This window comes from Exophiala spinifera (assembly GCF_000836115.1).
Source record: "Exophiala spinifera strain CBS 89968 unplaced genomic scaffold supercont1.5, whole genome shotgun sequence".
Lineage (NCBI taxonomy): Eukaryota > Fungi > Ascomycota > Eurotiomycetes > Chaetothyriales > Herpotrichiellaceae > Exophiala > Exophiala spinifera.
In genome coordinates this window covers 2599726-2625410 of record NW_015622517.1, presented here as the reverse complement: position 1 = coordinate 2625410, position 25685 = coordinate 2599726, and the positions used below count along the sequence as shown (strand labels likewise).

The 25685-nt window shown below is 51.8% G+C and overlaps 12 protein-coding genes across 12 annotated transcripts; 7 read left to right on the top strand and 5 right to left on the bottom strand.

Moving 5' to 3' along the window:
• Window positions 1-134: 134 nt before the first annotated feature.
• PV08_07518 (uncharacterized protein) lies at window positions 135-545 on the top strand (the record flags this gene model as incomplete). Its single annotated transcript, XM_016381848.1, has 1 exon — window positions 135-545. One exon carries the CDS (start codon window positions 135-137, stop codon window positions 543-545), a length of 411 nt encoding a protein of 136 aa, XP_016234950.1.
• Window positions 546-1017: 472 nt separating this feature from the next.
• PV08_07517 (ABC transporter ATP-binding protein ARB1) lies at window positions 1018-2985 on the top strand (the record flags this gene model as incomplete). The annotated part of the gene is made up of 2 exons (XM_016381847.1): window positions 1018-2798; window positions 2859-2985. The coding sequence occupies 2 exons, from the start codon at window positions 1018-1020 to the stop codon at window positions 2983-2985; spliced, it is 1908 nt and encodes a 635-aa protein (XP_016234949.1).
• A 1633-nt stretch (window positions 2986-4618) lies between these two features.
• On the top strand, window positions 4619-6904 carry PV08_07516 (uncharacterized protein; the record flags this gene model as incomplete). The annotated part of the gene is made up of 1 exon (XM_016381846.1): window positions 4619-6904. The coding sequence occupies one exon, from the start codon at window positions 4619-4621 to the stop codon at window positions 6902-6904; it is 2286 nt and encodes a 761-aa protein (XP_016234948.1).
• A 645-nt stretch (window positions 6905-7549) lies between these two features.
• Window positions 7550-9790, bottom strand: PV08_07515 (uncharacterized protein; the record flags this gene model as incomplete). Its single annotated transcript, XM_016381845.1, has 1 exon — window positions 7550-9790. One exon carries the CDS (start codon window positions 9788-9790, stop codon window positions 7550-7552), a length of 2241 nt encoding a protein of 746 aa, XP_016234947.1.
• Window positions 9791-10209: 419 nt separating this feature from the next.
• PV08_07514 (uncharacterized protein) lies at window positions 10210-11574 on the bottom strand (the record flags this gene model as incomplete). The annotated part of the gene is made up of 1 exon (XM_016381844.1): window positions 10210-11574. The coding sequence occupies one exon, from the start codon at window positions 11572-11574 to the stop codon at window positions 10210-10212; it is 1365 nt and encodes a 454-aa protein (XP_016234946.1).
• A 2135-nt stretch (window positions 11575-13709) lies between these two features.
• PV08_07513 (uncharacterized protein) lies at window positions 13710-14414 on the top strand (the record flags this gene model as incomplete). Its single annotated transcript, XM_016381843.1, has 1 exon — window positions 13710-14414. One exon carries the CDS (start codon window positions 13710-13712, stop codon window positions 14412-14414), a length of 705 nt encoding a protein of 234 aa, XP_016234945.1.
• A 224-nt stretch (window positions 14415-14638) lies between these two features.
• Window positions 14639-15487, bottom strand: PV08_07512 (uncharacterized protein; the record flags this gene model as incomplete). The annotated part of the gene is made up of 3 exons (XM_016381842.1): window positions 14639-15181; window positions 15237-15381; window positions 15447-15487. 3 exons carry the CDS (start codon window positions 15485-15487, stop codon window positions 14639-14641), a joined length of 729 nt encoding a protein of 242 aa, XP_016234944.1.
• A 1169-nt stretch (window positions 15488-16656) lies between these two features.
• Window positions 16657-17232, top strand: PV08_07511 (uncharacterized protein; the record flags this gene model as incomplete). The annotated part of the gene is made up of 1 exon (XM_016381841.1): window positions 16657-17232. One exon carries the CDS (start codon window positions 16657-16659, stop codon window positions 17230-17232), a length of 576 nt encoding a protein of 191 aa, XP_016234943.1.
• Window positions 17233-18085: 853 nt separating this feature from the next.
• PV08_07510 (uncharacterized protein) lies at window positions 18086-18685 on the top strand (the record flags this gene model as incomplete). Its single annotated transcript, XM_016381840.1, has 1 exon — window positions 18086-18685. One exon carries the CDS (start codon window positions 18086-18088, stop codon window positions 18683-18685), a length of 600 nt encoding a protein of 199 aa, XP_016234942.1.
• Window positions 18686-19267: 582 nt separating this feature from the next.
• On the top strand, window positions 19268-19923 carry PV08_07509 (uncharacterized protein; the record flags this gene model as incomplete). The annotated part of the gene is made up of 3 exons (XM_016381839.1): window positions 19268-19436; window positions 19600-19656; window positions 19721-19923. The coding sequence occupies 3 exons, from the start codon at window positions 19268-19270 to the stop codon at window positions 19921-19923; spliced, it is 429 nt and encodes a 142-aa protein (XP_016234941.1).
• A 399-nt stretch (window positions 19924-20322) lies between these two features.
• Window positions 20323-20967, bottom strand: PV08_07508 (S-(hydroxymethyl)glutathione synthase; the record flags this gene model as incomplete). The annotated part of the gene is made up of 2 exons (XM_016381838.1): window positions 20323-20490; window positions 20563-20967. 2 exons carry the CDS (start codon window positions 20965-20967, stop codon window positions 20323-20325), a joined length of 573 nt encoding a protein of 190 aa, XP_016234940.1.
• A 1680-nt stretch (window positions 20968-22647) lies between these two features.
• On the bottom strand, window positions 22648-24117 carry PV08_07507 (uncharacterized protein; the record flags this gene model as incomplete). The annotated part of the gene is made up of 1 exon (XM_016381837.1): window positions 22648-24117. One exon carries the CDS (start codon window positions 24115-24117, stop codon window positions 22648-22650), a length of 1470 nt encoding a protein of 489 aa, XP_016234939.1.
• Between the last annotated feature and the right edge of the window lie 1568 nt (window positions 24118-25685).

Below are 25685 nucleotides of genomic sequence, written 5' to 3'. Positions count from 1 at the left end.
CAACGCGGATGGTACTTAGACATCTGTGGCCAAAGTCTTTGCAAGTGAGTGACTGCAGCTAGAACCTGTGTCGTCCGACACCTGTTTAACTAGGACGAGAAGGAGATTTGAAGTTGACCTTTCACCCTCTGAACATGGGAAGACGTCCAGTGAGGCCAGCTATCGACAAAGAGCTGGTTGGTATCTGGCAGGCGATCCTTTCCGACGCGGCAAATGTGTTAAGGTATAAAGACGGAGCTTTTGAAGATCTCATCCAAAGAGATACCCCAGCGCGTCAAGCGGTCGATACGTACCTTGATTCTGCCCTCCTTACCAGGCGCGAGAGGGCAATCTTCGAGAGGATTCGTTCGCTGGTCGGCGACGTGACGGACCGCGAATCCGAGTACACTCACAAGACACTGAGGAAGGAGTTTGGCAGAATGGTGTCGGAAGACATGAGCTTGCGAGTATCGAATCGGTTCTCGAAGGAGCGTGAAGAAGCTGTCAACAGACTGCACTGGAGCTTTGTTGACGGGAAGTTGGACGTTGTAGCAAGCCAGCCTTGAGGCCAAGACTTGCTCAGCCTTGTGCTTATGTCTCTCTATACTCCGCCGTACTATTGCTCTGGACCCTGGATTTCGGTTAGAGTGTTCAGACCACTTCCGTAGTCTTGGCTCAAACGCAGTTCCCAATCCTGGTCCGGCGTTTACGAGAGCATGAGAGGCGAAAATCTCCCCCGCCCGCCACTGCCACTGCGTCAAGGAATTTTTGAAGTTTTTAGGCCTGGGATCTGCCTGTTGAATTTCTCAACTTCCGAGTTCCTTTTGTGTACCTCACTTCGTCTTTGTCTGGCATTTTAACTCGGCCAGCTCTTTATTCGTTCTTGAGTCACTTCTTCTCGCCGTTCGTTTGCGAGAATCCTTTGACTTGCAAGGTCTTTTTCCCCAAAGGGTTGCGATAAACGATAAGCCTAACCCCTCCACCGACTTGCCTCTTGAATTCCTCACATCATCTTCAACGCTCCCCCAACAGTCCACCATGCCTGTCTCCGCTTCCAAGGCGGCCCGTATGGCCAAAAAGGCTGAAAAGGATGGCAAGAAGACCGCAGCCTCCAAACTTTCCTCCAAAGCGGGCTCTAAGAATGCCTCTGCCGCCGGATCCAAAGCCTCTTCGGTCAATGGCGATGATGGTTCCCCCATGCTCGACGAGGATGAACTCGACGCCCCCGCCACCAGCGCCCAGCAGATGGACAAAGTCAAGCAATTGACGGAACAGATGGACAAGCACGGTATCTCGGACAGAGTCACAACGGGTGTGTTGGCTTCTCTGGAATCGAGTCGAGACGTTAAAATCACCTCTGCCTCGTTGGTCTTCCACGGTAAGGTCCTGATCCAGGATTCGACTCTCGAAGTCAACTTCGGTCGGAGATACGGCTTGTTGGGTGAAAACGGTTGCGGCAAGTCGACGCTACTCAAGGCGATCGATAAGCGAGAATTCCCTTTCCCTGAACATGTCGACATTTACCTCCTGAATGAAGGTGCCCCCGCTACCGACATGGGTGCTTTGGAATGGGTGGTCAAAGAGGCAGAGAAAGAAGTCAAGAGATTGGACGACTTGGCCGAAGAGATTCTCGAGAAAGAGGGTCCTGAGAGTCCCACGTTGATGGAGATCTACGAGCGGTCTGAATCGATGGACCCCAACACCTTCGAAACCCGGGCATCCCTCATTCTTACCGGTCTGGGCTTCAACAAAAAGACCATCCACAAGAAGACCAAGGACATGTCTGGTGGTTGGCGGATGCGTGTCGCCCTGGGACGAGCACTGTTCGTCAAGCCTTCATTGCTTCTTCTCGACGACCCTACTGCCCATCTTGATCTCGAGGCGTGCGTGTGGTTGGAAGAGTACTTGAAGAAGTGGGAAAAGACTTTGATCTTGGTGTCTCACTCGATGGATTTCTTGAACGGTGTTTGCACAAATATGATCGACATGAGACAGAAAACCCTCATGTACTATGGTGGTAACTACGATTCCTACATCAAGACACGATCCGAAAACGAGACCAATCAACAAAAGGCGTACCTCAAGCAACAGGAAGAAATTGCACACATCAAGAAATTCATTGCCTCCGCCGGTACATATGCCAACTTGGTCCGACAAGCCAAGTCGAGACAGAAGATTTTGGACAAGATGGAGGCCGATGGTTTCATCCAACCTGTCGCCCAAGATCGTGTCTTCAGTTTCAGATTCGCCGATGTCGAGAAGCTCCCTCCTCCGGTTTTGTCCTTTGACGATGTCACGTTCAGCTACTCCGGCAAGCCTGAAGACAACCTCTACGAGCATCTCGATTTGGGTGTTGACATGGACAGCCGAACGGCGCTTGTCGGCCCCAACGGTGTTGGTAAATCCACTTTGCTGAGAATCATGACCGGCAAGCTTTCTCCCACAGGTGGTTCGGTCAGCAGACACACCCACTTGAAACTTGGTCTGTACTCTCAGCACTCTGCTGATCAGCTTGATCTGACAAAGTCTGCGCTCGACTTTGTTCGCGACAAGTACTCAAGTGTGTCGCAAGATTACCAATATTGGCGACAGCAGCTGGGCCGATATGGTCTGTCAGGTGAAGCTCAGACTGCTTTGATGGGCACATTGTCTGAAGGTCAACGGTCCCGAGTTGTCTTTGCTCTTTTGGCCATTGAAGGACCCAACATGTTGCTTTTGGACGAACCTACGAACGGTCTCGATATCCCCACTATCGACTCTCTGGCTGATGCTATCAACGCATTCTCTGGTGGTGTCGTTGTTGTTTCTCACGATTTCAGGTAAGCTCTTCTCTTGACAGAACTGGTAAGATGATCATATGTGCTAACAAATACCCTCAGACTGCTTGACAAGATTGCCAAAGATATCATGGTGTGCGAAAACAAGACTGTTCGACGATGGGACGGCAGTATCGGTGAATACAAGAACTACCTACGGAAGAAGATGGTCTCCATGGGTCAAGTTTAAGTCTGACTCGTGGATTTCTTTGGTTTGGATCATTGCTGTTGTGCACGCGCAAGCGCACCGAATGCTAAAACAGTCTTGCATGGCGATGATTCTAGACTACGCATCTGGCTTGGAAGTCTTGATGTACTGGTTGATTTTACTTCCTGACGAAACGAAATTGATGACGCTGCATATCGAACAAAAGATAAACCATTGCGGCACTTGCAGGCGTTGGGCTTAGATTAGACAGTCGAAATACCTCTAGGAAGGGGAATGATTTGAAGAAAGCATGCCGGATATGTTTTGCTACCTGCATGGGTCTCCTCAACAGATGATAACTGACCTCTGTCCAGTCTCGATGGGATGGAAGGCCAAACGGTTACGAAGACCTGCCTACCAAGGTTGTTATTTGACACTTCAACACCGGGGATCCTAAGTGGGTTTTAGACCTTTGAAGCAGTCGTCTTCAGTAATACCAGCCTTGATGGTTGTGGAAGAGATCCTGGGCCTTTGTAGGAGTGAGAGGAGTTGATTCCCCGACTCTCTGCGTTGGGTAGTGACTGAGTAGGTGACATACCATGTGCTGCTGACAGGATGCTATTATTTTGTTCGAGTTTCGGATCAGGGGGTTTACGAGAGGAGAGAAGTAGTGATGCTTGTGCCTTTTTCGTATCTGTAATCAAAATCAATTGACACAAAAATGGAATCTTGGATTTGTATCAGCTGAGATGAGTATGAATTAATGATGTCGAGAAGGGTGTCGGTGCACGCGTAGCACTCTCTAGAATATCGATCAAAGGAAAAAAGGAGAGGAGAAAGAGAGTCGTAGTGAGTGGACATTTATACACCTCGGTACGGAGTACATAGGTGAGTACTTTCGACATACGATATAGAGTTGTGGACCGGGACAATCCGCCTTCGGGGATTTAGACTAATGAGGCTGCCCTGCCGTTTCGGGACATGGTAGCGGGCTTGGCCGGGGCAGAACCACTTTTGACGTCTTGTACTGTGTCTACATGTACTATAAAAACCCTTGTCCTCTTCCCAAGTCTCTATCTACAGGGTATCGTATCAACCGGTTGAATTCCACACCTCTGTTGCCCTGATGCATGCATTCGTCGTGCGTCACGCACACTACAGCGTACGTTAGAAAGCGTACCTTGGTACGCGCCGAGAACTCTGCATCAGGGCGGTAGAGAGGCACCTAGTTTTTCGCTTACCTGGCACCGCCTGCTTAGGACCGCTTCCTCTACCTCGGCCTGCGGGATCTGACACTTTTGCGCAATGAACGCCCAATACTGTCATTTCACTATCCCTGATCCAAAGGCCCTAACCGTGTCTCGCACTGGTCGAGGGCGCCAAAAGGTCCAAGACACCTCCGCGCCACCCCTACAACAAGGTAAGGCCTCCCGAGGAGCTCGAACCGCCCCCAAGCTCTAGTCTAAAACCACATCACAAGGCGAGGTGTTTCTCAGCCTCATAAGAAAGCAGGCATCCTGGCGACATGGATCACACCATGTCCTACCCCATCCGGTACTCCCAACTTTTGTTATATCGTTCGTAGTAACCAAGCTCCCTCGCAAGTCATTTCCTTGAGACAATATACAATAAATACTTCCTTGAAGCACCTTTGGCAAACTATGTTCACTCTGCAATGCCATACAAATATCAGCCACTTGATGTCAACGACATTCGACTGCTGACACTTCATCCTATCGCGAACGACGCCGACAGCTCGTCAACCATAATTTGCACACTTGAGCATGTCGACTTGACTCAGGGCGCCGATGTTAACCGCGAGACGCAAGCTTGCAAAGGAAGTACTTATGTCTGGCCCGAAGTTCTTATGCCCTATGACTTTCGACCCCTGTTCAAGCCCTTGCATTCAAGAAGAAGATGCCTCCCGTTGCAATTGCCCACATCATTGGGAAGTTCCGCAGAACCAGCTGGAAACGAGAATGAGCTCCCCTGGCGTCGTACATGGGGCGACTACGTTGTACTGTCGTACTACTGGGGTCCAGAAATGCCAAAGTCATCCATCATTCTCAATGGCGAACCGTTTCAAATCAGACAGAATCTCCATGATGCACTGGACCTCCTTCGCTCATGTGCACGGATTCGCCAGGGATTCAAGCTCTGGGTCGACTCTATATGCATCAATCAGGATGACACGGCCGAACGCAACCAGCAAGTGTCGCGGATGAGAGACATTTACGCATCAGCTTGGCAGGTCGTGACCTGGCTTGGACCAGCCCGGGGTGACAGTGACTTTGCAGTGGCGGCTTTACAGTGGATCGCCGCTCGTAAACGGCCATTTGGTCACACGAACAGTTTCTATTATGACAATTTTGGACTGGGCGTGCTCGAGATTTTTGGGATGCAATTGCGGCGGAGCCCGCCATTGCGTGATCGTGTGTACAAGGCACTTGCCATGTTTTTCCTGAGACAATATTGGCAACGCCTGTGGATTCTACAGGAAGTGGCAATCGCACGAGTAGATGCGCCTATCGCTTGTGGAAACTGTTGGTTGACATGGGACGTCCTACGGACGGCCTGTACCTTCATCGCTCAAAACGAGAAGAGATTTGGGCGCGAAATTATTTCATGTCTTCGTCCATACCATGAGATGCCGGGGAAGTTCGAGGCTGGGCGGGATAGGGTGCCATGGGAGAGACACTGGGCTTCTGAACGCATGTGGGGACTTGTGCTTGAGATAACCAAGCTGCAACAAGACCAGAGGGTCGTTTCGAACAACACCGGTGCTACTGACGTAACCCGGCCACTATTGCTCGGATTAGAGGCGCAATCGGAGCTTGCACAGGATCGAATATACGGGCTCCTCGGCTTGAAAGCTATTGCGGACAGGACCGCCATAACGCCAGTCTACGGGAGTTCTCTGCAGGAGACTTACAAGAATTTTAGTTTGCAGCTCCTCCTTAAAGGAGATCTAAATACGCTACAGTTGGTTTCACGGCACTGTGTGGAGATCTACCGACACCAGAGAGCAACACTCAGGTCCGAGGAGAAGTTGCTTTGTGGTTTCTCGGTGCGTGCTTTGTGGGATATATCGGTTTACGTCAACAGCGATCATCTAAGAAGAGGACGCCATACTGTTGGAACTACCTGTGTACACAGCCTACCAAGCTGGGCAATATGCATGATATGTCGACCAATTCCAACCGCGCGACTTAGAGGTCCGTATCGAGCAGGGGGTTCCAGGCCTTCCCGTGTGGTCGCGAAAGCTGTGTCAAATAATGGTCTCCTAGTTCAGGGCATGTTATTGGATGTGATAACTTCATTGGGAGCCTGCCATGAGTATGAGATGGACGAATCCTACCCAACAACTTCTCCCACTGGTCCTCAGCTGAATGCATACGGAGACCTGGAAGGTGCGAGAACAGCACTGTCGAGAACAATCATAGCCGATACAACCGCACGAGGGATTGTCGCTACCGCAACTAACATGGAGACCCTTCTGAACGGCTACCTGTGGCGCTTCGGCATGACCATGACATGGACTTATGGATTTTCTGTTCGAAATATTCTGTTGCGAAATCGTGAGTTGGTTCTCTCTGGATACACTCTTGATCGGTTGATTCCGCCCTCTCCACGTGATATGACCTTCAATGAGTGGATAGATGAGTGCAGAGACCATTTGGAAAATGACCGGGCTAGGGAGGAGGCGCTGTCCTGGGCGGTAGACGTGCTTGCCTGGAGACGATTGCTGTCCACGAAGACAGGAAGAATGGGCTTGGCTCCGGCAGGGGCAAGACTGGGAGATTCAATCGCGATTCTACTCGGCTGTGACATGCCTCTGGTCCTGAGGCGGCGGGACAACGGCGGCTGGATTGTCGTTGGAGAATGTTACGTGCACGGTGTCATGTACGGGGAGGGGACAGTACTTGGCCACGATAAGTTCGAGGAGATTACGCTTTATTAGCGACTTGGGCGCAGTCGATGTTCCATGGCAATGAAGTCATCTGCTCGCACACCGCGCATCATAATCATGACAGCACTACCCCTGAGAGCGGGCGGTTCGAGAGCGGTGCCGGCCCGTCGTCGATGGGGACCGACCTCCTCTTGAGCCGCCGAGATCTCTCTCACGGAACTAACGGTTCAATTCTCGAACCGACCCTCGCGGGCCGATGGTGAGCGGGCGCGCGCTTTTGTCGTATACGAATCATCCTTGTTTGTTGCTCAAGGCTGTAGTTACACACACCGGTACGGGGAGCACGGACTTGATAATAATACCTTCCATCAGGTAGGTAGGTAGGTATGTCAGGTGTCCACTCCGTCAAGTACTCCGTACTTTGGGCGGGAATTGCCTACCTAGGGAAGGATTGTGCGGCCACGCACGGCACGTCTGATTACTACCTACCTACTAGAGGGAGGTTGTCCCGGTCCTACCTTTGGCATGAGGGTCCTATCTATCTGTATCTTGACAACAAAAGACCTTCTCTTTTCCTTGGATTGTACTCCTCTACTTTGGACCCCGTCCGGTACCCAGAGTTTCGGTTAGAGTACTGTCCCGGCTCCTTGGTACAAGTCGACGAAGATGACATTTACCCCTTCTTGCCGATGACTGCTAACCGTCTACTTTATCTTCATCTCCGTCCTCGTCGTCTTCATCTTCACCATCGTCCTCGTCCTCGTCCTCGTCATCTTCGTCCTCCTCTCCATGTTCCTCGTCCTCGTCATCTTCGTCATCTCCTCCCTCACCACCGTCCCATGCATCTTCACTAACCTGTACCTCGCCTTTGATGTCCCACCTGTCCCCCTTGGCGGCTTGACTCACATACTTTACAAACCTCAAAGTCCCCTTGTCCCTGAAAACGACACTGAACCTATTCCAAGCCGGGGGACTCGTGAACAAAATCCCATCGTCCTCGTCGTTCTCGCCCATCGACGACTTGTAAACGGCCGGATCGGCTTTCTTTCCCACACTAGGCAGCGACTTGGAATGCGTCGAGGCGTTGTCAGCATCATCCTCTTCGTCGTCGTCGCCCGCCATGTAAACTTCCTCACCGCCGTACTCGATCTCCGCAGACGTCGACACTTGGACCTTCTCAGGCTCGACGGTGGCCTCTTCTTTACCCTTGCCCTCCTTCGCATCGTCTGGGATTTCCGGCACCACGGCCGTGAAACCATTATGCAGCATCTTCTCGGCCATCTCGAACCCCTTCTTCGCCTTCTCGGTATCTCCTTTCTTCGCACCGACCGTTTCTCCTTTCTTCTCAGCGTCGTCGGCTTCTCCTTCCTCTTCCGCTTCTTCGGCCTTTTCCCACCCGTCACTCGGCGTGATCGAGATCGTGAATTCAAGCTGCGGTTGCTCTCCATTGAACGGGTTTGCCAGTGCGTAGTCCTTCCCGCGTCTGAACCTCCTCGCCATCACGTTCTGTCGGACGAGACTTTTCGTCTTCAGCCCCGTGACCAGCGCCAGCCACTTCTTGAAAGCGTGCGAATGGAGCAGGTCCGTCAGGACGCGAGAGATGGGCGTCTTGTCTCTGTGCAGCGCCTCGACACCCTGTAGATAAGCGAACCGGTGCTTTTGAGGCGGGCGAGCGACACTCCAGTGCGCCGGGTCAGATTTGGAGGAATGACGATCATGACGATGCGAGCCCTGCGCATCATCCGAGGACGACGACGCACCCTGTTCAACGCCGCTTATGTACTCCTTCAGCTCTTCTGCGAAGATTGGGTTGAAAAAGTGCTCCAGCTGGAGCGCCGACACATCGCCAAACGAAGAACTGAAATCGTCGATCATGTCCGGTGTCAAGTAATGCGGCGTGATGTAGTGCAGTAGGAACGTCAGGTCCTGCTCGGTGAGCACCTCGTCGTCCGTGTCTTCTCTGTCGCCGGGGTCAACCTCCTTCCCCGAAGCGTGGCTATCCATGACCTGCCGCGGCTCGTCGAAGTGGCGGAACACCAGTTGCGGCTCGTCAAACTCGTTAGCCGCGCTTTTCAGCTGCGCAAGACTCGACCTCTGCGCTTGCGTCTGCTCGATCCCTTGTTCGAACCCGTCCTCCCCTTCCTGTGGGATGTGGAACCACCCGCTGATCGCCATGCGTATCCGGCCTCCGTCCGCCTCGGGGTCGGGTCCGTGGTACACCTCCTCGACGTCATGGTAGCTCTCTCCCGGCCGGACGGCGAAGAAACTCAACTGTCCGAACGACGGGGGGATGTTGAGGCTGTGTTCGGCCAGGGGGACCTGAATGTCTTCGCCGGCCTTGTTCTTTTTGGTTTCGGTGGGAAACAGTCTCAGTCCGCCGCCCCATTCCGGCTGCCACGGACGATCGGGATCCGTCAGGTATAGAATGTAGCTCACTCTTCTGCTGCCTATCACGTCGTCGTGGCAGAGCAGGTAACTGCCCGGCGTGTAGACGTTGACCGCCATGTCTGTCTTCTTCCCCGAAACCTTGCCTGCGCCCGTGACCGTCGACACCCATTCTCGAAAGTCGGAGCTGTACAAGGCGTCACGGAGACGCACCAGGCTGGGTAGGTGTTTCAGGGATTCGGCGTCGAGGTTGGAAAGGTTGGCAAGGTCACCCGACTGGTGGATGCGGTAGATGTCCGTCTCCTTGAGCGTGAAGTGGATGTGTGAGATGATTTCGCTTCTGACAGCGCGGAGGAGCTCGTCTTGAATCAATGAAGGCACAACGGCATGAGGATATGGCCCCGAACTTGCGTAGTTCTGGCGGAAGGATTGAACCGTCCTCTCGTTGAAGAGGTCGGACCGGAATGCTGACTGGAGTCCCTGGCGTTCATCGCCAGCGGTGTTTCGCTTCTTGGAGGGAGGCGATTCGTTTTCTGATCCTTTGCGCTTCATTGTGAAATGGTTTACACTCGACTTCTTCTGCGTCGTGCGCTCTTAGCATCAGGTTAGGAAATTTATACAGCGTCCTGCAAAGGTGATGCGGAGAAAATTTATATGCTGCGGAGATCAGGCCCGGCAGCGCAAACAGCTCACACCATTGATATTGTATCAGGCCACTGTAGACAAGCCACAGAAATCATAGCATTGATTATTGACCTAAGTATATAAATGGTATCTCTGCCTGTGGGGGTATTTTACTTTTATCAGGGGATAGTATCGCACACTCAAAACATATGTTGAAAAAGCTCCTCCATAGCGCCTTGCTAAAGTTATGAATGCTCGACCAACTCTGTCATGATCGCATTTCCATAGTATAGAATACCTTTTCGAGAGACTGAAACGGGAAATTCTTCTCGAAATAAATATCCGAGCTATTTTGTGCGTCGTTCTTTTTCTTTGCTGAAGAGGCCGAAGGAACTGGACAGTTTGGTCCGTGAACTTGATGTGCCATGGGAAGTATCCTCAGAGGCATGCCTAGAGCTTCGGATGGGCAGTTTTCCTTTGTCTTGTGAGTGTGACTGGAGAGGTTGCGAGCTCGAAGACGACGGCTTCGGTGCAGCTCTATTGCTGGCTTTCCCATTCTTGAGAGATGGCTCGCTTGTCAATGGTTGCAGGTCGTCGTCCGTCTTGATTGGTAAAACGAACTCTTGTGCTTCGCCGGCTAGGAAGCCTGGACCAACAGAGTTGCGGTTACTGTTTGAAGAAGCAGGTGGGCATAGAGCTCCAGGCCCAGAGGATGGTAGTTGCACTTCGCCTGGATCGTCGCAGTCATCCTCCGGGTACGACTGGAGCATCTGGTGCAATGAAAGAGGCGCGGTCGAGGAGGCATGTGGAGGAACAACTTGGGACAGCGAATGCGGGCCACCATCTTCAGAACGCACGCTCGCCGAACTCGACTCGAAAGGCAAAGTTGTAGGACGATGAGAAGATTCAGATCGTTGTTGGGGCGCCAGATCACCAGACGAATTGACAGATGGTGCGTAGTAGCGAGCTCGTATTGAGTTGGTATGGGAACTGCCTGATCCACGGCCAAATGAACTTGTAGTGGAGCTGGAGTTTCGACTGTCACGCCGCCTTCGATCTCTGTCTTTACCTTCTCTGCTGTAATAGCCAGAATCAGGGAACGAAAACGAGTCGGAGACAGGGGATTTGGTTTGATCCTTCTCCCTCGCCTTTCTTTCCTTCTCCCTTTTCTTGACCCCTTCGGGTATTCCATCCCATCGCGAGTTGACCTTGGGTACATGCTTGGGCATCTGCTCAAGCCTCACATTGGGGACTTTTGTGGCGCTTGTCGACCCATGCTGCGCCTTCAGTTGTGCCTTGACTTGATCCAGTGCTACCTGTGACGGTTCCTTCTGAAAGAGCCCACCAAAAACCGAAGGCTTTTTCTTGTGCTGTTGGTGATGCACTGGCTGAGCTAAGCCTGAAGGTTGGCCATCTTTCTCCTGCTGTACTTGCTTCGCATGTTGCTCCAGAATTTTATTCTGGGCCTGTTCGCGAAGTTCGCGGATAGTCAGCCGTGGCTGGGCCTGTTGGCGTTGTCCGGAGCTTCTATCTACATTTGGCTCTGCCTTTGGATCCTCGGGCACGTCCTGGGTAGGCAGACCGCAACTTTCTCTCTCTGAAATGCTTGGTAAACGGCTATGGTCCTGTGGTAAGCTTGCATTGGCGTAGGACAATTTTGAAAGAGGCTGCGGCTGTCCGGATGTTTTGCGACCTGTCGTGGTGGTGGTCATCGCGCGATGGAGGAGCGCCTGAAGAGATGAAAGGCAGCAGACATTTGCTGGTGCGGCACGGGAAGAAAGGGTTTCAAGGGTTTCAAGATTGTGGCCGATACAATGGGCGTGCCACCCACTGATAAGAAGAAATTAGGAATCCTCCCTTTATATTGCCTTGAGAGGTGTCAAAAGGGAGTGGCGAGAGCGTTGAAACTTGAGTGGACAGTGTCAACGAAGAGGGGTTCTTTTGGAGGGAAGGCGCCGACTTTGAGGACCCCTCCAGATAAAGTGTAATGGTACGAGGACGAAGCAAAGGTCGGCTCCAGGAATCTAGAGAAGCGAGAACTAGGTATGCTTGATTATCTCAATGTATGAGATGGGTAGACAAGGAGATCGACACGCAGGATCTTGTTGTTGTGGGCAAAAGGCTGGAAGGATCGTCGATCGAAAAACGTGTCGCAAGGGATGTGACAGGTACAACCCGTGCCCATGGAAGTACTTAAGTAGGGACGCCGTACGGCTCTCCCGGGGTTCAAATCCTAATGATGCGTACAATCATTTCAATCTCGGTGGCGGCGCAGGCAAACTCATGATACGAGGTAAGTCTGGGAGGAGCAGAGAAACCTTGCGGGCCTCTAATTAACAGTTCCACTAACCGTGAGCCGCAGGCCAGGTCCACGGTGGGAGGAAACATCCTGTGTACGTACTGTGTACGACAGTACAGCAGCCGACATCGTTTATTGAAGCCCCGTGCTCCACAGTAGCAGTCTGTGGCCTGTAGGGATGTCCATCAACCATGTAGGTTGACACTCTCGCACTCGTCCCACGATCCTAGATCTCGATACTAACTTTAGTCCTGTCGTCTGCACCGTCGCCAGAGGCGAAAAAAACGCGAGTCGCGCGGGTAGAAGGTCCCTTGGCTGCTGCTGAGATTGGCTGATGATGCCTGCATCCCCTGCATCCATGCTCCGCGTACACGTAAAAGAAACTTAGTAGCATAGGAAGGTCGATCCCAACGTGGTTCATCCTGGTTTATCCTTGTTCTGCCCAGGGCCTTTTCGGCTCGTGTCACTTGTCACACTGCGACGGGCAAAACCTTCCGTCTGGAGGTGTACAATCTCCTATAGCAGGTCAGTCACACCTTTCAGAATGGACTGAGTGACGCTTCCACATGGAAATCAAAGGCGCCTCGGCTTCCAGGCCCGTCCTTAACGGTTAGGCTGGGCTTATTGATACCTTTGTGACAGTGTTCGTTGAAGAGCCAGGGGATCCAAGGATGAACCTCCCGCCAAGGTACTCGTGGCTTTTGGCCCTTCTGCATGATGTTCAGGGTTGCAGCGAAGTGGAGGGTTTTGGTTGTGCTCGTAGGGAGAAGTAGTAATCGACCTTAACATGATCTATGGAAATGCAAATGTAAATGTATAAAACTATGTGGAGGTAGTAGTCAAGCTTGGACGGAGCGTGGGAGAACCGAGACACACTGGTGACCAGTGCCTCTGGGGTACCAAATAGGACGTGCCTATGAACAACTACCTAAATTACAGGTAAGTGGCATGTACAACATCCTGTAGGCGCCTAGAAACACTACTATCTTCCACATTCCGGGTGCCCCCGAGCCCGCTCTGACTACCTAAAAGCAACCCCTAAGTTTTCTAAACAAAGGACCTGATTTATTACCTCCAGTGCTCTGCCTTTAGTGTCTTAGTCATCCGGGCCATGCCGCCTTCTGTGACGTTCACGCTGTGGTACTGCCTGTTTGGCCTCTCCGTATTTGCCACTCATCTCTTTTTTCTCGCGACTGCCATCAAGCATACCTGATCGTACGGACATTGTTCGTGCCAATTCAATCACCTCAATCCATTTGTCCAGTGTCGTATCTAATCACGTTTCGCTTGTGTCCATCCTCCCTGTGGCAATAAGGTCTGGCAGTGTAACTGGGGCTCAAGGACAAACATATTGTCCATCAACGCGTTGCGCAATCTCTAAGAATTCCGACATTCGAGGCTTGTTCATCCCACCCGTAAGAGATCTGCTGTGCTAGTGCTGCTTCATTATCTTGGACGGGAACTCGAATCTCTCTTTGGATGCCCCAGAGGACTCCTGGCAACCCGCATGCTAGCGTTCAGCCACCTTCTGTACGGCTAAAACTGGTCATGCCTGACGTTGAGCGACAGCAAGACCAACACCAACACCACTCACGGCAGCAGGGACACCACGGAACCATCAGTCAATCTATCGAACATGATTCCAGCCACAGTCCCGAACGACCATCATATTCTCCAGTAACTCCGACTTTGTCGCATAGCGACCTTCCCAATCCAGATGACACCCCGGAAACCTTGCCACAATGGCTGGATGATGAGCCAGAGTCGCTGCCGGTAAGCCTAGACGACAATCCTGATGCCATTGCACTGAGATCAGCATTATCCGTGTTACAAATACAGCGGCAACGTGCGCTACAAGATATGCGCGACCTAGAGAAATTGAAGAATGCAGCCTTGGAGGATCCTGAGCAGTTTATCAAAGACCTGGTCGAACACAAGCTGGTACCCTCGACTCAAGACGAAATCGGCATGGTCGGCGATGACGATTTAACAGAAGGGACCGCGAAAGACACCTCAAAATTTGGGAAGCTACCCAGTGCACAACAGGTGTTTCGGACTCCTCCTATTGAATGGGCAAAGTATCACATTGTCGGTGAGCCGTTAGATCGTATGCATGAGGTACAGCAGCATTATCCAGGCTACACCGAAGAGACGCATGATGGTGGAAACCGACCAGTACCTCAAACTATTGCGGCACCTTACCGGCCATTCGTGGACAAGCCGGAACGAGCGCAAAGTACGAAGAAGTCATGAAATGAATTCAACAAGTCAATATTGACCCATACTTCTTGCATAGGATGAATGATGCTGTTGGCATTTCATGTCTCCATTGGGTTCCATCCTGGAGCAACGACATAAAGTTGTGATGCTCCGTCTCGACTGCTTCCAAGGGTCTTGTGTATGATCAGTCCAAAATTTCAGACTTGGACCCAGGCCTTAGCATTGATGTTCGTGCGTTGCTTTCTGATTGTTCCTCCCTAGGCTGTCTCTTTCATGGTGATGCCCTTTGCTAGGCGCTTGAATTGAGCAAACTCGGCGCGGTGGTTCGCTAGTTGCAGTTGATCGGCACGGACGCACAGAGGGCATCGCGGACCGCGGATCCTTGCACGCTTGGTTGCTCCGGCATTCTCGACACTTGGGTCTGCCCGGTCTCCTCCCCATGTTCCTTGATTGTCTGGATGAGTGGTGTCGATCAACTGGTTGCAATTGTAGCAGAGCCGCCATTTTCCTTCTGGATTCATGAATCCCTTGTTGACGCGGACAAGCACTTGCAAACGATGGATATCAGTAACTCGCTGCGGGCGTGGCAGGTAGTACTCTCTTTTCTTGACGCCGTCCACAGTCACTGTCCACTTTTTTTCCTTGAGCAACTCGTACGTGTCGGCGTGTCTTTTGCAGGTCAAGGCCAGCGCGGCTCGGTCGGCGTCCAGGGGCAGAGACTGGAAGATGCGATACATCGCATCATTATCCAGCTTGGAAAGAGGGTCATTGGGCTGGTCCGACGCCTCGTTGAGGTAGATCTGAAACCACAGTGAGTTAAAAAATTCGCTCTCTACAGCCTGCAAGGCAACTGACCTCTGAAGGGATCTTTGTGATCTTGTACTTGAAGTGATGATGTCCGTTCATGCGGTCGACGATCTTCTTCTCTTTTGTGATCACAGCCATGGCGTTTGTGATACTTTCAAGGTGTCGCTGGAGTTCTTGTTCTGCCTCGAGGCGCCTGATAGGAGCAGTTAGTTTCATTTGAGATGGAAGCCACGGGGTAAAGGGAGTCCTGTGACTGACGCAGCTGGAGTGATCGGAGCAGCTGAATTTGGGCCCGACATTGCGAACCAATCTCGACAAGCAATGCCGAGGATATCCGTCGGATGCCTTTGTTGTGATCTGTCTGGCCTTCCTTCCTTGAGACGCTGATGACGATGAAGGTTGTTGATTTGAAAGTGAGAATTGAAAACTCATGAAGACATTCACCTACCCTGAATAAATGCCTCTTGCCCAAGCGCCGAGACAGCGCTTGATAGCCAAGCATCCGCTTATGTCGTCGAGGACAAGTGAAGTCGTTGAAAAGGTTGGATGAAGAAGTTGTCAGCCTGGTCTTTTCAAAGAGTGGTGCGACGCGAGGGGGACGATATCATCGCTTTGGTCGTCGTTCTCAAAGAAATTCCAGAGCAAACAACGAGAGAATAGACTCAGGCATAGGACCCAAGCAAACTGATATATATATACCAGCTTTGTTTCATCCTTATGGGCTATGCCCATGGCCGGTGGCCTGTGGCCAGTGGCTGGTGGTGGTGATGAGAACACTACAAAACAACTACAGAGGTGTCGCGATTGATATACACGACCTAGGGACTCGGATTCACGTGCTGCCGCTTTCTCGCCGTGCCTTGTGAAGGTGGTGTCCATGTCGTGTCCATGTCACGTGGTTCGGAAATCTATACAAAAGACCGTGTTCGTGTCTAGCGTGTGTTGATCATGGTGTCAGTGACGTCACAGACATCACGCCCAGGCGACAACAGGAACGAGAGAATGGCACAGTGGGTGCAATGACAGCATTGATCATGCCAGGCCAAAAAGTGTATTGTGTGTCTGTGACGAAGGGGGCGGGCTATTATCTACCTCCCTGAGATAATAAATTAAATTGTCTTCTTGGATCTGCCGCTGTTTGATTTTTATACGTTCCCAGTGCTTTATTCTTGTCTCATTCTCATCACTGTAGTGTCAGCCCATCTCAGGCATTCTGACAAAAGTATAATCTTTCTGCACCGACAGAAACGGAGACCTGGTCACAGCTGTCTCAGAAGACAGTGGAAGGAAAGAAACAAGGTCGGTGACCAAGCTCTAGAAGAGGGTCGCAGGGTCCGTCACATTTCTGTCCCCTATATACCTCCAACTGACTCCCAACAAAGGATAGAGAGAGAAAAAGCGAGAGCGTGCGTGTCTCTCAGTACTTGGATTTTCTCTTCCCCCTATTCATTCATCCGCCCTCAACAAAATGTCCGGCCTCGACCCCAGCGCACCCTCGCAGCCGACGCAGCAAGCGGGCCTCAACCAGGCTCGCAACCCGGCGTCCAAGACGTCCGCGGAGCAAGAAACCTCTCGCGACACGTCGAGCAAGGACGCCCCGATCGTCGACCACCGCGAAAGCCACGATGTACCTTCGCAGCACGGCGGTGCCGCGCACCCCGGCGCCCGCGGGTCCGGCGCCCGCGGGCCCCTGACCGAGACCCTCATCCCGGAATCCGACGCGCAAAACTATTCGCAGAACAGCGAGCTGGAGGGCGAGCAGATGCGCATGGCGGGCGAGGGGGACGTCGCGAGGGCGGTGCGCCGGGGCGGCGGCGGCGGACACCTGGGCCAAGAGAGCCTCACGGCCGACGTGGGCCGGAAAGAGGCCGAGCACGAGGCCGAGCTGCACAGGCGAGGGGAGCGGACGGGGAAGGAGATCGAAGAGGAGGAGAAGGAGGACTGGACCGGCAGGAAGGCGGACGTGGCGAGCGCGTTGGAAGGAGGGAGGGAACGCATCGACGAGGGGGAGAGGCCGAAGGTGGTCCTTGCTCCGGAGGAGTAAGAGGGTTGTCAAGTCAAAGATCTCGACCGTGGCAGAGTAGAACAGGAACGCGGGACTCAAGGGTTCGCATGGAAGCAAGTCAGAGGAAGCTGGGGGAGAGTCGAACGGTCGCGACCGGAGGGAAGGGGTATGGGTTTGTGAGCATATTTCACCCCTTGGCTTAGACACTTAGGTATGGTCTGCCCCAGTCTGTCTCTTGGCTAGGTATGGCGACGAACGTGGCGAGGGTATCCGCGCGATCAGGCTCCGTTGTTCGTGGTATTCGGGAAATTCCCTACCTTCCAAGCTCTGAATCGACGGTCGATCTCGACGATAAGAGAGCTTCTGGTATTATCCAATAACCCATGGGGGCCCTGAAAAGGATCAACTTATGAAGAACGGCAAGATGGAATTGTAGAAGCTTAAACACCCATGGAGAAGCAGAGATTCTGTAGTCCTGGCATAGTCGAATCATGTTTTTCTTGATTTATACTTCACGCACCTCAATCACCTGCCATATCAATGCTTGAAGGCCATGCTCGCGAACCACCCATTGAAAAAACCCCAGCGTGCTTCGCATGATACCATCAAACAAAGACATTGTTGTACCAACTGCCTTTGTATACCCGATCTCGTGCTCTAGGTGTAGCAACAAAGGGTTGCTATTCTCGGATGATCGTGCTTTGAGAACAAAGAATCGTTGTGTGTCACCCAGCAATCCGTTAGCAACTGCAGTTAACAACGCTTAGTCGATGATGCTGAACCCGTTTGTTCCTTTTTAAGATTCGAAATTCTGTTATTTTATGTTGCTGCAACACTCGATCACCACCAAGAGCCTGCTAGATACAGCACATGCTTCGACCGATCAATCATCATGTGTTATTACAAGACTTACATCTTTCTCGGCTGTGGCCATGCTGTTATCTCAAGCAAGCCGATTGCAAACTCACGATGTCCGAACAGCAAACACCCCACGATGCAAGAAGCAGCAACACCGTCTCCGGAACTCTGTACAGAAAAGCTCAGTCACCCGCTTCGGACAATAGCCATCCAGAGCCTCTGCGAAGTTTGCCGGTGCGAGGGAGACGCCCGTGTCGAATATTTTCAAGGGCATATGGGCGAAGACAGCGAAAGACGGATCATAACGAGATCTGCTGAGCGTAACGACCGGGGGTCGGAGAGAGGACGTAAACTCTTTCGATCCACCACGGATCTAGCCATGATGCTGGAGTCAGGCAGATATCCATCCGCTGCTGGGAAGTGCAACAATGGCACGGCCCCCGCGATATCGGGTCGGGCACAACAAGCAGTAGAGAAAACTTCAGATCTGTTCAGAGGTGTGTTAGAGTGGAAGGATGGAGGTTCTTATAGCAGCGCTCCGAGTGAGCCTTCAATGTCGAGTATTGAGTCGCAAAGTTCTTCGCCACCAGCGAGATTATCTTTTGCGGGTCTTGCAAATAGCTTTGAGAATTAGTGTTTCACCTGACAACAGCTCGACGGAGGTACAGAATTCAGCATGGCTAGCTTTTGCTCAGGAAATGAGTTGTGGCGACTTTGTTGTTTGCGAACAGCGGTAGGGTTAAGTAGTGAGGCTTGTGAAATTTTTATTATAGCGCAAGATGAGAAGATGGCAAGATCGGACAAAAGAAAAAGCTAGATAGTTCAAAGTTCACAAATGCCTCATCGATTGTTTCTGTTGTCCAGTATTTGATCTAATCGCATCGATGGTTGATGATGGTCTTGCGATCTGAGAAGGGACGAGTGTGCAGTGTGGTGAGGGGCTAGTCCTAAATAGGAATTAGTGCAAAGCTCCGGAGCGCATCAATGAGAGAGCTTCAATATATGCTGAGCACACAGCACGACGACAGAGACATTCAACTCTTCGATTCATACCCTCAAGTTGAACTTCTTCCCGTTGTGAATTTGCTAGAGAATCATCTCGGGCGATCGAACCCCTGGAGGAACACCTGCGCCTGGGTGTTCTTTCGTAAGCAGTTGTCGAACTCACCTTTCTTCCTCGACTACCACGATCCTCACGTCCTTAAATCCAACCACGATGTCTACTCCCGAGTCACCAGCGTTTCTAGCGAAGAAACCCACAGTCGCTCCCACCTTCGACGGTGTAGATTTCGCAGACAATCAAGCCGTTGCAAACGCACGAGATGCCATCGTACGAGAACAATGGGTCGGGTTGATGATGCAGAGATTAGTTGGCGAAGAGATGGGTATGCCTTCATCGCCCCAGTCCTGGTTGCATTACAGAGAATACGAGCACGATGTTGTTAGCACTGACTATCATCGTTCTCCGAGTACTGGGGAGGATGTGTAGTGGAGACTTCTTCGCAAGCAAGATTTCGAGAACCGTATGCTGACACGCTGATGATGCAGGGAAATGCTACTTACGTGAGGGCGTCAACCATTTGGAAAAGTGCGGCAAATACAGAGGTACGAGATGAATGGATTGCTTCCGGCCATGCTAGGCAGAGTTCTAACCGAACGATCTATCTAGACCGATACATTCAACTCTTAAAATCAAACAACAACAAAGGTTTCCGTGGGCAACAGCAGAACTACATCCCCGGCGTCGATGGTCCTTTGGGCGGAGCAGAGATTCCTACAGACTATCCTACTGTCCAACAAGCCAAGGGGTCAAAGGGTTCCGATTACAGACCTGGAAACACGAGTGGACAAGGTGGAAATACGCTGTACTAGAGCCAGGTTTCTTGGTAGGCGTCTCTGGAGAAAGAGAGGAATGTACATATCAATTGAGGGCCAATGAAAAAATGTGTAACAAAACAAAACGAAGCGGACTTCATTTGTTGTGAAACACAGCAACACAGCAATAACTGTTTTGATGACTTCTGGGTCTGATGCCCTTCACAAGGGCTGGATCGATTCAGATATGGATCTTGCTGACTTTTCACAGGGTTCAGATCGCTTACGACGGCAGGTTGTCCCTGGAAACACTTTTCATCCTAGTTTATGAATGTTTGGCAACCAGATGGACACGATTTGCAGAGTCAAACAACTCAATTATCCGCGGCTAAAGAACTGAAAGTGATGCCAGGAGCGAAACTTCTGTCTTGTCCAGTCTGGACCATGATCCCCTGTTTACAATTTTCCGAGCTTCCCGCTTTTCTTGGCCGCGAATGTGGCAAGAGCATCCATGAGAGGTGGTGAGAGCGCATCGTATGGCTCGAGCCCGACTGACTTCAGTTTGGCCCGCACCTCATCCATCTTCTCTGGCGGGTAGCCTTGTTCGATCAAGCTGCTCACGAACTGCAAAGTATGTCAGAATCTCTGCTCAGGCTAGCAAGGTGAAACAAGGGGAGAGGGTATGGAGTTGCTTACCGCAGCGAATTGGGGTTCTTGCCAGCCCTTTTCATCGGACAGTTCGGTGTGCACGAATGACAGGCCCTTGAAGGCATGGTCCTTCTTGATGGGCCCGTACAAATGCGCCCCACAGTCCTTGCAAGCGTAGCGGAGGATGGTGGCATTCTCGTCGACGATGGCCAGCTTGTTGCCGTTCTTGGTCACTTCGACTTGGTCGTCAGGGATAACAGCGACAATGGAGAAAAGAGCGCCAGCTGGCTTCCAGCATTGGGAGCAACCACAAGCATGTTGGTGCAAGACGTTGCCCTTCAATTTGACTTCGACGGGATCAGTCTTGCAAAGGCATTTAAGAGTGCCGCCTGAGAAGTCCGGGTTGCCTTTGGTAAGGCCGTTGTCAATCAACGGGTGCAGAGAGCGGGACATGTTGTTTTCGGTTGCTGATTGTCGGTGCTTCCTTATGAAGGATGTATATCGAGTTCTGGGACGAGTAGTGACAGGGAGGAGTGGGAACGAAGAGACGGGAAGGGAACAGTATGCTCTTGTACTCGAGATGACGAAGGACAAGGGGCGGGGAATCTCGGGCCTATTTTGAGCAAAAATTCCAAAACAATCGTTGATCCTTGGACAGTCGGTGAGAAAGTTACCTCTGTTGCTTATTGCCCATACCCGTTGCGAGGACGGCTGAGCTTGAGCACGAGCTTGAGCGCCGCACTTGGGAGAGCATAACGTGTGGGGTAACCCCTGAGGGAGTACAATATCACGACAGGTTCCGCGTCCCAAGGGACCTAGAAGAAGAGTAGTCAAGAGAGGAGAAACAAAGTAGACGAGTTGATTGGCTTGACAACAGCAGGCGCCTCCCTGCCACCCAGTTCTAAATTGGGACGTGTGAGTAGACGGCACTGTTGCTTGTCAAGGAGAGCAGCTGCTGGATGCTACGAGTACGAGGACGAGTATCCGTACTGCAGTAACTATCAGGAAAGGTGAGGGCGGCCTGAGACCACCACCCGATATGACCCCGTCTCCGTCGGCAGTTGAAAAATGCCCGACCTCAATGCCTGATACCTAGGTACCTAGGCATTGACGGGGCGTGTGTTTACACAGAGTCGTAAGTGTAGTGGGTGAAACTGCCCTGGATGTGGTGGTGGTGGGAGAAAAAGCAGTAGCGAGGTGGAGGTGTAGCAAATCAGGTTATGGCTCGGTCTTTTTCTTTTCAGAACTTGTTTGTGCCTCAGCAGCGCAAAAAGGCGCCTAGACCATCTACAATTTCCATTCTACGAGATACCTGATTGTATCCGATCATCCCTTCTGGTCGGGCTCGGATGGGGCCTGCTCGCACCGCACCCCGAGAGCCACTACGGCACGAGATATTGTACAGTGACCAGTAATGCTGAGCCAAAGTGACGCCTTCTTCGCTCCGGAATCTACTCGTTGCCGAGTTCTTCGACAGGTCCACGCTGCAAGAGTAGGATATTCCAAGCACTCACTCGTCGGGACTCGTAGAACTATTATCCGGGTTGCGCAGTGTACCGAGCTTCATTGGACAGGGGGGTCGGATGTCCCGACAACTTACGAGTACCAGAAAGCACACGGCGATGTGAAGAACATAGCTCCAAACTCCGTCCGAGCATTGAGAGAGTGTGTGTGCCGACTGACGTAAGGTACGGTGCGTAGCTAGCTAGGCAAGGCAGCTAGCTACCTAGGTAGCTGGTGATCGGGTGTGTGGAGTGGGGAGGAAATCATAACAGATACATACGACAGCCTTCTAGTTAGCCTAGGGGGAAACAAAGTCGGATTGGGGAAATATCCATCGATTCGAAGGACTTCAAAGTATAATGTTAGCTCACCCTTCCCTATGATTGCGCCATCGCGCTCTCGGGCGGGACAAGGGCCATTCTCGGTATATGGTTAATAGTACTACCGGCCATGGCGTTTCCTCGTATCTCATTTTCACAGCGACGTTCTCAACGGTAAATGACGACTCAGTTAAGGCTCTCCAATAGGGAAATGACAGGTACAACTTAGGCACTGATCGTTTTTCGTTTTTCGATTTTCTCCTACAAAGAACAAAACAAGAGGAAAACCGAAATGGAAACCCCCACAAGATCAGCCTGCCCGAGTTGCTTTGGGCATTCTCAACTTCGCCTCGACGTAGCGAGAAAAGTTAACCACTCTCTGGTCAACATGGCACCAGAACAGATGGCCACATATCAGAACAAAAGGTAAACAGACCAGCCATCCCAGGATCACAATCTTGAAGATCTGCCAGTTCGACAATCCGCCGCCTTCTTCCCACATCTCTGGCTGTGGTAACCTGTCCACCCCCGCGCAAACCCGGTAAAGAAACGGCATCAAACTCAGCCCCAGGATTCGAATCACGTCTAAGTGCGTCAGGTAGATTCCGAAAGAGATCCTGCCAAGCCACTGGGCCAGGGGGCTGGCGAAGACCGAGCCGATAACGGTGTCGGTGGTGTTTGCGACTGTCCAGGTGACAAGGATGGCTCCGAGGCACCTGGTGGCCTCGACTGGATCGCTGTTGCCGCATAAAGAGGCCACGATCCTGCTGACGACAACCGAGTAGCCTGCTGAGGGTTCGGCGTCAGGCTTCATCGACGCAATATTGAGGTAGATCCCGAAAATGAAGGTCGTCAGCCAGGCAGTCGTCGTGGCCGCTTTCGAGCGTGGAACCGGGAGACTGGAAGTCCATCGCATGTATTCCTTCTCAAGATCGACGTCCTCGCCACCCGCAGACTCCAGGTCCATCGGTCCAAGGAGGTGGCTGGTCGATGGCGAAACCTCCGTGTCCGACGCTTTCCCGACAATGTCAATCTCTGCGAGCACCATGCCAGCAAAGAAGCAGAACAGCGCAGGACGGTTGTTCGTGAAGGTGTATAGGCATGCCAGGCAGTGGATAGCCAGCCGGTATCCGGTGCGTATATGTGTGGTGCTGAGCAGGAGGGTGAACAACAACATGCTGCACTTGAATTCGACCGGAATGGTCCAGTGGACGTCGTCGTATTTTCGGACGTCAATCTCTCGCTCGTTCCATGGTACAATCGAGCTATCCACATATCCCCAGCACGTAAGCAAGGCAGTACGAATTTCCTGCCAGAACGAATCTTCCGGTCTTTTCGGCCCCATCCAGATGTCCAGGTAAGACCTGTTGTTCTTGGTGCTCAGAAACGTGTATATCGACGGCAAGACTATCGGAGTTCTTAACAGGAGTGCAGTGATGACGGTGTCGACCATGGTAGGAAGAAACAGTCGAATGCCACGTCGGAATGCCGACGAGGCGAGTGTCGAGTAACATGCCGTGGCCACGGTGCCGCGATTCTGGTGTATCTGAGTCAAAGGCTTGTACGAAAGGACATAACCTGAAATGACAAAGAAGACGTAGACCATCGACTTCCCAGCATACGTCCACGTTACCCACGGCAATTCCCACCATAGGTTGACCGTCGATGCCATCCCGTATGTGCGGTAGCCATAGCCATTGTCGTACGCCCAGTGAAAATTGAACACGAGCAAGCAAGCAATACCGCGCAGTCCGTCCAGGGACGAGATGTGACTCTTCATTTTCGTTGAACGTTATATTCTGTTCAGCACGCATGCAACAGAGAGAGTACTTCCGATAAGTTTCAGCGCAGAGAGACCTCCCTTATGACCTACACAGGTTAGGGGTGCGGGCACGCGTGCTCTTTTCTCAGCTGACAGCTGTCAGAGCGATCCAGGGGTAGAAGCAGACATTCTTGTATACGAGTGGTGTGAGTGACTGGTGTCAGAAAACCACTCTCGCCGCACCGCAGAGACATGAGGCTCTTCACGGCAACTTACAGACCAGCTTCGCTCATTTCATTTGTTGGTACTTTGTAGTGCTACGACCTCAAGGGGAGATAACTTCTTGGTCTGATACAGGTGGGACGTTCGTGTTCAGTCAAAGATACTCATCCCAGCCTCTCATGTTATGTCTATACCAGGTAAACCACAGACGGGACGAACAGACAAGATTTTCAGATCTGTAGGACGACGATGGTAGGATGCTCATTTAAGAAGTTCTGCTCCTCTGAGCAGGCGAAGCAAAAGCCAAAAGCAGCAACTGGTTGCCAAAGACGTCTCAGGTAAAATGACCACGCTGCCTTAAATAATGCACCTGGATGTTGACAGCTTGACGTCTCCTTCAAATCTCCGAAACGAAACAGGAGAGTTGAACCGCGTTAGTGAGATGTCGCCAAGTACGTTCAAGCAACTCTATTCACATACCATCAGATGATCAGATCCAAAGTCGCCTTTACTCCAACTGGCTCCCATTACTCTGCAAACGCAATGTATCTGAGAAGTCCATTGAAAGTGACTTCGTATTGGTGCTCGAGGCTCATGCGCCCAAGCCGCTTATCACAAAATGTATCCTTGCTATTGATCTCTCAGAATTGAGCGAGCGATGAGGATCACCCACTTACCCAGATTGCATCTATCGCAAATGCGCAGTAAGTGCACCTCTGTTATGTTTGCTGCCAGGAATCGAGAAGGCAAAGACTGCTTAATGAACAACCGGGTTGGGCGCTGGCCTGCTGAGAGACAATATCATGTTATGGACGATGGCCAAACACCTATCTTTCAAGATCCCAGCAAAAGCCTTCTGGAACCTAAACAGCATTCGAGAGTTGCCGAGCTACCATGGTCCTCTGGCAGCCCGCGACAATCTTCCAGCTATCTTCGTGATGTCTCGAGGTACATGATGAAAGTGGTGAAATCCACGGGCCCATTGCCGTTAGTCATGGCGCTGCCAGCCTGTAGACGACTGAGAGTCTAGTACCCATGCACCTTCATGTGCCCAGTTCTTTCCACGTCGTTAGACGTAGAGAGCCATCTATATCTATCCAAGTTTACAGCGTGGTGGTGTTCCCAGAGGAACTTCCAGCCGAGGAAACGGAGAGACTTGTCCGTCAGTGGGAAGCAAAGAACGGCCTCGATAGTCATTTCTATTTCCAGGCGATGTCAGGCGTGCACAGCGACCAGCAATGTAGATGGAAAAAGAGAGATGGAGGCGACCCAACCCAGGGCCGAGAGTGCAGCACCTGAGAGGGGAGAGCACATCAAGTAGAGTAGGGATGAATATCAGTTGACTGAACTAGATCCATGTCCAA